Below are 13,817 nucleotides of genomic sequence, written 5' to 3'. Positions count from 1 at the left end.
GACTTCCATCACAGACATGTAAGGTTCTGCCAGCTTGGTTTTTGTGGGTTCCCTGGGAGCTCATTCTGTCATTGAAGGTGATTCAAAGAAGTTAGCCTAATTGTAATTCAGCAATTAATTTTTTAAAAGCGTATTAAATAATCTAAAAAAGTAACCTGCGTTATAGTTTTAAAAATGTAACTTAAATATTATTACTTAATTCTTTTTAAGTAATGCGTTACTTTACTTGTTCCTTAGAAAAGTAATATTATCATGTAACTCACATTACTTGTAATGCGTTGCTCCCAATATTGTTACCAACAGTGCTCTGAATATTATTTATGACCGAAGTTCTAAAACAATTCTTGAAAACAACTGCCTATTTAACAAGGACAAATTTTTGTGGGGGAAATCAATTTTCCTAAAAATATCTATTTAATGTAAAAAAAAAAGCACTATTGCATGCTGAATATTGCAAATAAACCCCTCAATTCAAATTTCACATCTGTATGACAACTTTCACTTATTTTTCAAACACAAATGAAGTTATTTTAATGTATTTTAATTCTAATAAGATTTTTTTTTCTTGTTGAAAGTCCAGTCAACCAAAATGACCCTTCAGAAAGTTAAGATAAAACAGTTTGAATTAAGTGCTTCAATCCAAGTCATCTTAAGAAACATGATCAGGGCTGATTGTGTGATTTTTGACAAGCAAAACTGAAAATAATAATTTAAAAACTAACAAAAGTACCTATTATGCGGAGGCGCCAGTTAGGTGTGCTGGTACCTGTGCATTGTTGCGGGAACCGACCAGATTTCATGGGGCATGGGAATTTAAGAATAAATCGCGGCAACGGTCGATAACTCTGGTGCAATTTTGACAGGAGTGGGCGGACTCAAAATATCGCTCCCAAGCGATGTTTGGTGCTGTCTGTGTTTGTGTATGTGTGTGAATGAAAGACAGTGTGGGGCTGTGTGTCTGTGTTCATACAGACAGCTTGTCATAGCATCTCCCCAAAATACAACACTGTGTATGGAAAGCTTCGTCGATGCACTGAGATATCGAATTGAACCGAATCGATGACATGATAATCGTAACCGAACCGAACTGTAAGACCAGTTTAGGTTTACCTCTACTATCATATCATAGAGCACAATTTATTAAGTAGAAGACAGTGAGTTTCAGACAGTGTAGAGTAATAACACGACACTCACAATCTGAAGTTCAGATTGGAGAGGAAGAACTGCTGTTACACAGAAGGGACATCCAGCTGTTGTTGGCCTGAGTGTGTAATGAAGGCGAGTTTGCAACTGCTGTGAGCACTCTGCTAGAATTACCCATCTGTCTGAGCCCGGGTCAGAGTGGGCAAGTAGGCAATGTCAACTGCAACAGTCACCTTTTCGTTCAAAAAATGGTTACCTGAAAGATACAATAACAAGAGACTTGTGTGAGAGAATCTTAATTCAGTTGCTGTTAATCTCAACAATAGATGAACTGCCCTGTAATATGCTTTAGTGATCTAAACCAATCTAAACAGGAGCTAAAATCTGTTAGGTTTCATTACAATGACTTATTTTGTATTTTGAAAGAAGAACAAAAGTCAAAGGCTCCACTTACACCTGATATTACACTGCATTTTCATTAATGCTACTTCCAGTGTTAGCTTTAGTCGAAAACATTTTGAGCTTGACCACTTTCACCCACAAAAGTTCATTTCCACTTACTTACCGAACATGTGATGATATTGGATTTACCAAAAGAGAATCAAAAACTACACTGTGTGCACGTTTGAGTCCCAAGTCACTGACATTTCCCATCCCTCTCGATCTCAAACGCTTCCTGTCAATATACTGTCTTGACATAAAAGTAGTAAAATACCAATGAATAATAAACACATAATAAAAACAATTACATTCGTGTGGTGCAATTTTAATGTAAGATCTAATATATCTGACAAAGCATTGCCTTTTCATTTTATAAAAATCCTTCATCAAATTGTGCCTTTGGATCCATAATAAATAAATAAATCCACTGTAAAATAAAGTAAACTTCCACTTTTTCATTGCTTTGACACCAGAAGCAAAGTCTGTTTTTCCACAACTTGTTAATACTTGGTATCTTCAATGCATTTCATTTTTTGGTTTCTGTTGACCTGCATTTGCCTCTCATTATTTACATGCAATATTATGAATAAGTGGCCACAGCTAATCTAAAGCCAGTAATATATAAGCAGTGGGAAGACTTTAGAGCCACTATTACATAAAAAAATAGCACTACATTTTCTATTTTGGCAGATTGAATTCGATTTCTGAAACTTACAGGATATTTTTATAGTGCAGTTGATGACCCTTTATTGTGTCTAGACTGACTGACTGCTTGGTCATGAAACCACACTCTTTCAGTTTAAGTCTACTTCAGACCTTTTTTTAAATGCAACATATATGTGTGTGGAAAGCTGTGAGCACAAATACTACAGAATACACAAGACGTGCCACTCTATTTTTGAATAGGGAAAAGGGTTGGGGTCAATATGTTGTATGAAGCCCCATTTATTAGTACAGGAGCCAATCATCGATCACTATAGACTGATGATTCTCCGTGAGAGAAGCTCAGACCAGACCAAACTTGGGTTTTTTGTGTTCACCAAACATACTGGAATCTCCGCAAATGCTTGCTTCCCAGACATAAAAAATATATTCACATAAAGCTTGAAATCTGTACTTAAATGAACTAACTAAATACACTTGAAAACAAAAGTTTTCTGGTTTTGTAATCTGTATGAAACTAATGTGAGTTACAGTATGTCCTGTCAAACACACATCACATGACAGCAGCAACTACTCAAACATCTACAAACTTGTAAACAAAGGAGGAGATTCAACAGCAGGATCATTATCCAGAGGGCGATAATGTGTAGAATGGCTATGACTGAGGTTGGTGTCGTGATCTCGTTCCTTTCGAGTCCGCATGCGCATTAGCTTGGGCAACCTGAAGAAATGCTGATTTTGTTTGATTTGAACGTTCAGAAACTAAACTTATGAGACAGTTGTTGTTTAATTTTATTGGTGAGTCCAAATGTGTAATCGTTAACTTGGCAGTTTTGGAGAATTTGATGTTTCCCTATTCAAACAGAATGCCCGAGCATACTGCCTGAGAGGTCTTACAAACATTGACTTGAAGGGACTTTAGTGAACAGAAGATAGGGGATTGGGCATGATAGGGCAAAGCTGAAGACTGGGAGGAGAGTTTTTAAAATGTATCTGTCAGTGTGGCCCAAAATGACTTCGCCCCAATGTAGATATTAAACACAAAAGATACGATTAGTTGCTCCCTACAGTTAAAGCTAACAGATGCTAACTTAAAGTCCTAATTGATGTTTCAGAGTGCCTGCGGGGTCTCAAAAAGACTTGATTTCTTAAATTTCAATAAAAAATATTCAATTCACTGAAATATTGTGCTGTAGGCCCTAATTCATTTTAAACCAGCCTTATTTTTCCAATCAGGCTAACAGCCATCCAATAACCAGCAAAACATATCTAAACGTTTAACAAAAGTTTTATTTATTAACTCGCTTGACTAATATGGTTTAGTTATCATGCTTACAATAATATTTGTTAAAAAATGTTCTTCATGTATTTATTAGCTACCTGGTGAGGACACTGACCTGGACTGACTGTGGTGCATACATTTTTTTTTTTTTTTAGAAATGTCATTTATAATGCTCCTAAAAAAGGGCTTAAAGTCTTAAATTTGACTTGCTGACATCTGCAGATTCCCTGTGTTTAACAAACACACACTACCTCGGCGACAACAAATAATAACTTAACTTCTAGTTGATCATTTGGTATCAGAAGTGGCTTATAGGAAAGACAAAGTCCTCTAGATTATGCTTATTTTACTAAAATAAAATAGGATCATGCCTTGATGATTAATTATTCAGTTAGGACAGTAGGGTCAGACTTTGCTTTGGCAAAAGTCTTATCACTTAACAGAGTACAGAATATAAAGTCATGTTGCGTTTAAAAAAGAAATAATATTGTGTATGACTCAAATGAGCTTGAAGAACTACATCCATACATCTCTGCAATTACTCAAAAAACTTATTAATAAAGTCATCTGAAATGGCATAGAAAGCGTTCTTGCAGGACCCCCAAAATTTATCAATATTCTTTGAATTGATCTTCAATAAGGTTCATATCTGGTTTCTGGGCTGGCCACAGCATGAGGAGGAGTGGGGAGCACAAATGTCTTGATACCTCATGCTGTTGATGTTGCCATCAACTCTGCAGATCTTCTTTTTGATTTTTTTTCCCTTCACCAAACTTGACTGATTTCGGTGAGAATCTTGGGTCCATGTGGGTTCCAATAGGCCTTCTGATGTATTTGTGATGATTGGGATGCAGTTCAACAGATAATTATTTGGAAAAATGAACTTTCTGACACTTTTTCAAATGGATCAACTAGAAGTCACATTATTACTTTTTGCTATTACCACTGGGATTGATGACGAGACTTTTGTGAGATACTGTAAAATCTTTACAAAACTTTAGTCAAGGGTTTCATGTCCCTGTAATATCAGGTGGAAGCAGGGACTTAAGAGTTTGAGGCTATGATGATTTCCATTTTTGGGTGCCTTTTAAATATGTTGAGATGTCATCATGTTTTCATCTTTATTTGAAGAGAAGCTTTAAAAGAAAGAACATCTTTGTACAGAATTGGTAAGGTGTGTCCAGCAGACTTTCTGTCTCGAGATAATCCAGAGAGACTCCCAGACACACCCCGATTTTAGAAACAGGGGGTGCTTTCAGTCAAACTTTGTCCTTGTGCTTAGACCCTGATCCAAATAAAGACCACAACCTTTCACCAGCCCAAAACATCCCACACTCATGTACGCAGAGAATTAGGGCATTTGTTTTGCCATGTGGCTGTATATTGTTTCAAGTCATGGTTGGATGTAGCAAATGTGTAAGTTAATGGCACTTTAGCTTATATTGTTTAAATGGTCTAATGTTTTAACAGAATTTTAATGTGTATCTTCAGGAGGTAGAACGGGCGAAGAGGAACAAGGTGGTCCACATCGCTATGGAGATCATGAGCTCAGAGAAAGTGTAAGTACTAATGTTCCATGATGTTTGAAAGGACAAATAATAACACAATCCTTTTTAGATATACATTTCATTAAGAATGTTGTTATTCATATTTGGTAGTTTATATGTACTGATTTTACCATCTTCCTTTCCTTTATATTATTTCTCAAAAACAAACAAACAAATAAATAAATAAATAAATAAATCTTATGAGTTTTTGTTAATGTAAAAAAAAATCTGTTGAAAAATATCTAACTTCTGATTTCTATTCAAATACATTTTGATTTCTATTCAAATACAATTCTGATTTCTATTCAAATACATAGCACATAATATACATTTTTAAACAAATAATTATGAAATAAAATGAGCTTTTATTAATTATTCATTTGCCTAATTTATTTATTTTTATTTAAATCTAAATATCTAAATGTCTTTAAATATTTAAATGAAAATCAACAAAATTGTCAAGTTCGGTACTTGTTTGTGCCCTTTTTCAGCTCGTTTACGTGAACAAATGTCTTGTTTAGTTAAACAATATATAGAAATTTAAATGTCTAAATGTGTATAGATATACTTTTAAAATAATTTAAACATACCTACATTAATATTAATAAAATGCAAATTAAATTACACTAAAAAATATCTGGACCAAAAACTACATTATTCAAACTTTCAGGTCATTCAGGTCTTTTTAAGCAAGGGACGATGTGGACACCAAAATGCTGGGGAAAGTCGAGGGGTTAAGGGGCATTATTTGGATGAATTTATGTTTTAATTGTTTGTTTGTGCATCTTTCCAGATTTGTGGATGTCCTGAAGTTACTTCACATCGTAAGTCATCACTGTTTTCACTGGCTCTACGTTTGCATCAGAGCAATGTTAATGTTTAGAGTGGAAGTGTATCTCCAGTCATATTGTTTGTGTGTTTTTATGCATTTCACATGAATGCATTCTGGAATATATTTTGATTCTCATGGTTGCAGCAGGATCATAGAGGGAAACAAACACATCTGTTGGTTTATTTTTGGATTTTAATGAGTAACTGCATGCTGTATGGAAGTGTGTTATCATGACTAAACATGTGCAACACTTGCATACATTTAAAACAAGCCATTGACTTTGAAATGTTCTTGAGTCAGTATAAGATCAGATATTTGTTTTATATTACTAGTTCAGATATTTGTATTATTATATTTGTTTGATATTTGTGTTATGTTAATAGCATAAAAGCATAGTTTCTTTATTTTTTATTTTTTTGGTAAGAAGCTAAAAACATACAATAGACATCAATAAGGCAAGGCTTTTAAAAGGTTAATTGGCTAATAATAGCAAAAATGTCCAAGGGGTGCACCAATATGGAATTTTTGACCTGCAGTACTAATAACCAATAACACTTTAGTTTCAGCTGATATCCACACCAGACGCAACATGATAGAAGCATGTAAATACTACAGACATTCTGAAGGACATGTTTACAATCTAATTAATAAATAATAAACCTCATTTTCATTATTATAAGTACATACTGGGTGCCTCGTACTGTTGGTTTGCACTTAGTTCACAGTTCTGGTGTTCATATTTAAACTAAAGGTATGCTTTATTATTCTCTATATTAATAACGATCTGCTGGCAATAAATGTAACCTAAAATAATCATTGTCATAGTAGATTAGGTTAAATTCAATTCAATTGCAATAGCAGCAAGTGCAGGATATTGGTATAAGTTATAAAAATCAATTATAGAAAAACTATTTGTGATATTTACAGATGGATGTACTATAGACATTATGTGCAGGTTGGATTAACTATGAACAGAGATTTACAATAGATTATTATATGTACAGGTTGCTATTATTAATTAGAAGTATGCCGATAGATATGAACATAATTACAAATGTATATGTGCAGTGGATATGTACAATTTAAGATGAATTACTGCACTAAATGAAATGAATATGTACAGTTTTAAGTGTATTAGATGGTTAGGACAGAAACTCCCTAGCATGAAGTGCTTTGAAATGTGCAATTTTTTTATTCAGTGTTTGATATAATCTCAACTGAAACACGAAGACAGAGCAGAACATAAGGTAGCTCCCCCCCTTTGAAAAAAACAGCCAATAGTGTTTTTACCACAGCTCTGCCAGTGAGAGGTTGGGCTCAAGTTCATCAATTTAAAAGCAAATAAGAATTGTCTCGAAGAGGGAGGGTCATGTCAAATGCTAGAGAGTATTAAATTGGTCAAAAGCTTTGATGAAGATCTGAAGAGGAGGTGTCAAAAAATTGTCATTTAGGCGCAATCTTTGGATCTTCTTAATGCAAATTTTGCCTCTGTTTTAGACCACACTAGCTTATCGATATCTTTAGGACTAATATAATAATACTAAGATAAAAAATGCCTTTCAGTTAACAGTTTTTTTTAACATGGAAAAGATGCCTTTTATCACGTCACAGCATTGAGTCATGTGTTGTTCGGACATTATACTAAATAGTGGTCACAAACTGATCACAAATTTCATGGTTCGATCACATTATGTTTTTTTAGTCACAGATTGGATAATTTTTCGGAACAGCCAAAAAGAGGAGACGACAAATGTAATTTGCTTTCTATTTATTGCAAAAACAGTATTACAAGAAACTTTTGATTTTTACAAACAGCTTAGAAGCTGTAATTTTATTAAAAATAAAATGAAGAAATAATAAGCTTAATAAAAATAACTTGTAAAATATTCAGTACTATGAAAAATTCAATGTAACTATTACTGTTGCTGATAACGCTAAATGTAGATATCTAACATTATAATTTGTACAACTCCTATTTATTTTTTTTGTCACTTTTTCAATTAACGATTTAGTTATTCAATCATAAAACTTCATGTTTCGTTGCTAGATGGATAATTTTTAAATAATTATTCAGTGGAATATTTTTGTTGGTTAAATAATATAATTGCTGCCTACAAATATTTATTATAGCCAAGTTAAATGCGTATGATGGTGATTTTAATCTTTACCATAAACATCACTGGTTATATCTAAACTGTTATCCCAGTACTTCTGTGTTATTTGTTGTCTGTAAACTAAAGACTAATTCTATTTTTGCATTTTCAAAAGTGATTCGGACGATTAATAAACATATGCAGATCCCTATCATTTATAATGTATGTTGTGTGGTTGTTGAGATCCCAATCTTTTCATGAATAATCATGTAGCTTTAAATGAATGCATTAATGCAGGCTAAACAAGTAGTGACAGAAAACACCTTTAATAACCTAAGAAACCCACCACATCCCAAATAACCCACTACAACTTCTTCCATCATCATTATGTATTTACATGAAATCCTAAATGCTTTCATACATGTGATTTGATTGATGCGAGAGGTGATCTCTCTGTGATTAGTTACAAATTTATTTAATCTACAAGTAAAAAAAAAATGTATTAATCCGCTGGTTACGTGTGTTCTGAACCGCGAGTTTTAATGAATCACCCATGATTCGTTACACCCCTAATATTAAACATGTTTTAGAATTTTTTTAAGGGAAATCTTTAGAATAGATATTATCATTAATTGCTTTATAACCCAGCCTTTAGAGCTTAAACATAATTGCCATAAAAAGAATACAAGTAATTGCCACAAATATATATAGTGACTAATAGAAAGGACTAGAGGGATATTCAGAAAAGGAGAGACTGTAATCAGACAGGAGACAGCAGAGGAAAGACGAGAGGAAGAGCTTTTCCACAGAGGCTGGGGTAAAGGAATAAGAGATCAACACACAGAGAGAGTTTTCGGAAAGAAATTACACCCACCCTCCCTGTAACCCACTTGTTTGGCCGTGACCCCGAACAGCTGTCCTAAACACGTGCATGTGTGTGTGTGTGTGTGTGCGTGAGTTTGTGAGAGTGTGTGCGCCAAGACTGCTGCACTATGTAAGAAAAAAACTGACATTGCGATATTTAGTTTTTCTGCGATTATATATTACAAATTTTATATAATTTCTGAAGATGATTTAATTACCTCTATTTAGGAAGAATTGATGACTTTACATTGACGGGGTGCTTCTGCTTATAATATACAGTATTAAACAAATTAGAAGCATAAATTAATACAATAAACCAAATATACTAAAGAAATAAGCAGTGCTTTATGGTTTTCTGGAGAGCTTAACTGTATTGAGGTAGAGAAATTCAATAACCAAATGTAAATAACACTATATACAGTACAGTAGTCAGTATTTGCCACTTTAACAAAGATGAATTGTGCTTAAATATTTATCAAAAAAGACTGTACAGTGTTATTTTAGATTTGATAATTGAATTTCTTTACCTCGATATTGTAATATTCCACCAAAAACTATAAAGCACTGTTTATTTAGTTTTTATCTGTGCTTGAATTATATATAATTTATATGTAAATTATAATTATACATATATACAGGGTGATTCAAAAAGAATACCACAACTTTGAAAATCAAGAACTCTGCACAGAAGAAAAGGAGAGCTAAACTCTTTCTGACGTCGATTTAAGGAAGCTCTGAAGTTTCATTTGGTTGTTTACTCTTAGGTGCAACTGTATCTGGGCAAACCTATCTGGAAATAATGCAGAATTGGCTGTTCCCTCAGCTCGATAAAGACAGAAGAAGCACGTCAAATGGGACCACCCCATTGGCACTTATCTGTCCGTGCCTATTTAAATGAAAGGGTACCCAAAGCAATGGATCTTCCAGGCAGCTCATTACCCCCTGTGATTTATTTATTTTTTTCTATAGGAGTATGTTAAAGATATGGTTTCAACCACCTCTACCAGCTAACATTAAGGAACTAATAGAAGAAATAACTGCAGCTATCCAAACTGTTACGCACTAGATGCTACAGAGTGTTGAGTTGATGTCACTTGAGTGTCTGGGGGGGGGGGGGTCATATTGAACATAAACTTGTTTTCTAAAAAAAAAAAAAACTTTAACTGCTCTTCGTATTGATTAATTACCCAAGGTTCCATCATGTTTCTTTGATTAAATACAGAGTTGTGATATTATTTTTGAGTGTGCATCTTTTAAACTTTAGATCTCTAGTGTCTGCTTTTTACTTGTTGTATGTGGGCGGAGTAATACACAAAGGGTAAAGAGGCTGTAGGAGTTCTGATATTGCAGAATATCGCACGGCTATCAGCTAATCAGATTTGAGAACCAGACAGAACTGTTGTATAAATCGAGTTGTATACATGTATATTTATATAGGATATTTTATGCAGACATATTCTCCCCTACAAAATCATGTAAATCAATTTAAAATTGTAAATTCTTTCCAAACATTTACTTAAGTCATATTGTGAAATTATATCAATATCGCAATATATATAGCAGAACTACAAAATATCACAATGTCCATTTTTTTCCAATATCATGCAGCCCTACATCAATACCTTTCCTCAAAAGCCTAAAACCTCTTAGGAAAAAAAGTCTTAGGACTATAGTTTTTATTGTAGAAATAATTAAATAAAATTATTATTTGTTGAATCTTCACACTTTTATTTTGTTCTGTGTGTCAAAATGATTTAAATTAGCTTGAAATCTTACACTGTCACATTGCAATACTGATGTTGAAACTGTATATTGTGCAGCCCTAGTGTGTTTGTTTGTGTATGTGCATGTATGAGTAATGAGAGAAATGTTCTCTCTGCTTCCTGTTGTAGCTGTATATGGCCCGTGCTATAGATGGACTTATTCATGCTGTTCAGTATGTTTATTTTTGCTTTGGTTGCATTTGTTGACTACTGTTCATAGATGATGGCGTTACCTATACTGTAAAAGATTTAGCACAAAAATATTGGGAACAACTTTTGTTTAAATGCTTGTAAATGAAGTCATCGTTTGAGTTTGTGGATGCAAGCATGTGTTTGTCACTATAACTCATCTTGTCTAGTGGTGTTTGTTTTGTTGCTGCATCCTGTATTTAGTTACTAGCTAACATCTCTATTTCTGTCAGGATTTCCGGGATGCAGTTGCGAAGGCGACTCGTGCGAGCGGGAAACCATTGGTGGAGGAGAAAGTGTTGAACCAGATCTTGTACTATCTGCCTCAGCTATACGAACTCAACAAAGACCTGCTGAAAGAGCTGGAGGAGAGAGTGGCACACTGGTAAAACACACACACACACACACACACACACACACACACACACACACACACACACACACACACACACACACAAATATGGAAGGAAATATGTTGCAGATGCATTTCACTTAAATTTTGCATTGAAGAAGCGCAGACACTTGCAGTGTCCCAATTAGCATACTATTCATCCTAAATAGTATTTGAAAATAGAATTAGTATGTCCAGAATCGAAGTTTGTTGAAAAGAGTATGCCAAAGGTTTCCAGATGGTTAAAATTTTAAGTGAAGAACCTTCCATACTTTAACCGCTGATATTGCCAACAGTACATTGCGTGTTCAGTGCTTACCACAGGTTTGAAATATAATTGCGGTGGTAGCTGGATTGAAACTCACCTTTTACCCACATTGCATAAATTGTTAACTATATAAGACAAACAAAACATAATTTGATTTTTAACACTATTTTTGGGATTATCAGGTTAAAATGTTTTCTTTTAGATATGTTAAAATAAAAATAAAAATTCACTATTTCTCTTTTATGCTATTCAGGAGCCATGCACCTACTGACAGGTCAAATCTGCTTCTCTGTATCACTCATTCAAATTTAGGTTGCTTTATTGGCATAACATTTTGTATAGTATTGGCCAAGCATTTTAGATGTAAAATAAAATGTGTAATATATTGACATCATCAAATTAATACAATATACAGCAAATAGGAATTAAACCACAGAAAAAGGAATAAAAACAGACAATATGTTTGATAAATTATAATAATTACAGGAATAAAACTTATTTTAAATAAGACAAATAAGTTAATGACCTGTTTCTAGACCTGTTTCAGTCAATTTAGATTTAATTTCGTCCTCTCCTAGTATTTGGTAAAGTTTTTTGGAGTCGTTTAGATTAAAGAAATAATTATTAATGTCTCTCTCGCTCTCGCGGCTGTGCGCAAAAAAAAAAAATACAATAGCTTAGAAAATGAAAGCAAAACCAAATCCCGGACATTTTAGTAGGTTTGGAAGCGCTGGCGAGATGCAAAAAGGTGCAGGTCTCTGTAGGTATGCAGAGCATGTGAGTGTTGACTGTTCTTGCACACACAGAATGAGCAGTATGAAATGAGTAGAGGAGAGAAAATTGTCCAGTACTTAATCGCTCATGGATGTTTGTTTGTTATTGGGCGGATAAAAAAAATGTAAAAGGACAATAATAACAGTAAAAAAATGTCACTAAATACACTTGGCCGTTGGACGTGAATTCGATTAGAACTACAAACGCGGATGAAAAGTGTAAATAAACAGCAAAAATTATGGATGCCAAGACCAATCATCAAGTAGAGAGGCTTCGGTAAAGATGTTTGTATGAATTAATTTGAATTAATATCTAGCCAATTGGAAAATACCTAAATCACGATGTGTTATATTTCATCTACAACAACAACAACACTGAACTTATATAAATACATGTTTGGACATTAACATCGGAATGCAGAATTATCCAAAGACCTGAGGAGGCAATGAGGAGACAATGGTTACCTAAATAACTAGCCATTACAACCAAGGTCTGCTGTTGAAGAGACATGTCCAATAGTTGAATCTATGCCAAAAAGAACCAAAGAGCAAGTTATAAATGAAAGATGTTTTGTGACTAACAGCAAACAAATATGGCAAATAGTCCTTTGTGGGATTTTTTTAATCTTTTCAGGAAAAAAAAATATTTAAGAACTGTAAACTACTGCCTGGCATCTTCTGCAGGTCTGATCACCAGAGGTTGGCTGATATCTTCGTTCAGAAGGGTCCATATCTGAAAATGTACTCCACGTACATACGAGAGTTTGACCGTAATGTGGCTCTGCTGGATGAACAGTGTCGCAAAAATCCCCCTTTTTCCAGTGTTGTGCGTCAGTTTGAGGTTGGTGTGTATGAACTGTTTCACTGCCTTTGCCGACACCAGATGTGTATATTGATTGTGGAAATGATTAGAGTAAAGTGATAAAAATATGATTTAAAGTATGAATAAAGTAGTTAAAATTTAAATATGAATATGAATTAAATATGAAGTACTTAAAATTTATTTAAAATGTAAAATTTAAAGTTAATAACAGTAATCCATTTAATACAGTAACAAATAAATAGTCTCACATTTTAAAAATATATTAGCATAAAAAAACACAAAATTAAATTGCTAGATTGTATAGATTAGATAGCAGACAAATCTAGCGTTATAAAAATTATAAAATCATATATAAATGTTCAAACAAGCTTAAAATAAATTATACAAAACTTGTTTAAATAAATGAAAATTCGGCAATTTATATAATTGAGAATTCACTACACTCTTAATTAAATTTGTATTTATTGTTATTATTTTATTCAGATATTTATCTTTGTTTTGTATTAATTTAACATTTATCATTAACTGTATTAATATTATAATTTATTATATTTTATTTAATATTTATTACTTTAAATACTTTGTATTTCTTTTGTATGGATTAAACTGCATTTTATCACTATGTATTACTGTTACTAATAATGTTTAATTAAGTACTTACTTTTGTGCAACTCAACACTTTTTTGATGGCACAAAAAAACCACCCATATCTCTGAATAAAATGACACTTAACAAAGGAAGACTC

At 33.3% G+C, this 13,817-nt stretch overlaps 1 protein-coding gene across 7 annotated transcripts in view; it reads left to right on the top strand.

The window, feature by feature from the left end:
• Positions 1-13,817, top strand: part of fgd6 (FYVE, RhoGEF and PH domain containing 6) — a 50,040-nt gene that overhangs the window by 15,862 nt on the left and 20,361 nt on the right. For 6 of the 7 annotated variants that reach the window (XM_087246781.2, XM_087246779.2, XM_087246780.2 and 3 more), the window contains 4 exon segments: positions 5,021-5,088; positions 5,870-5,900; positions 11,051-11,202; positions 12,934-13,090. In XM_087246781.2, the coding sequence (XP_087102907.2) occupies positions 5,021-5,088; positions 5,870-5,900; positions 11,051-11,202; positions 12,934-13,090 (408 nt within the window). 7 annotated transcript variants of the gene reach the window in all.

This window comes from Danio rerio, chromosome 4 (genome assembly GCF_052040795.2).
Source record: "Danio rerio strain M-AB ecotype USA chromosome 4, GRCz13ab, whole genome shotgun sequence".
In the NCBI taxonomy this organism is placed as follows: Eukaryota; Metazoa; Chordata; class Actinopteri; order Cypriniformes; family Danionidae; genus Danio; species Danio rerio.
Note: the sequence above shows the minus strand (reverse complement) of the source record. Positions and strands in the feature narration are given on the sequence as shown.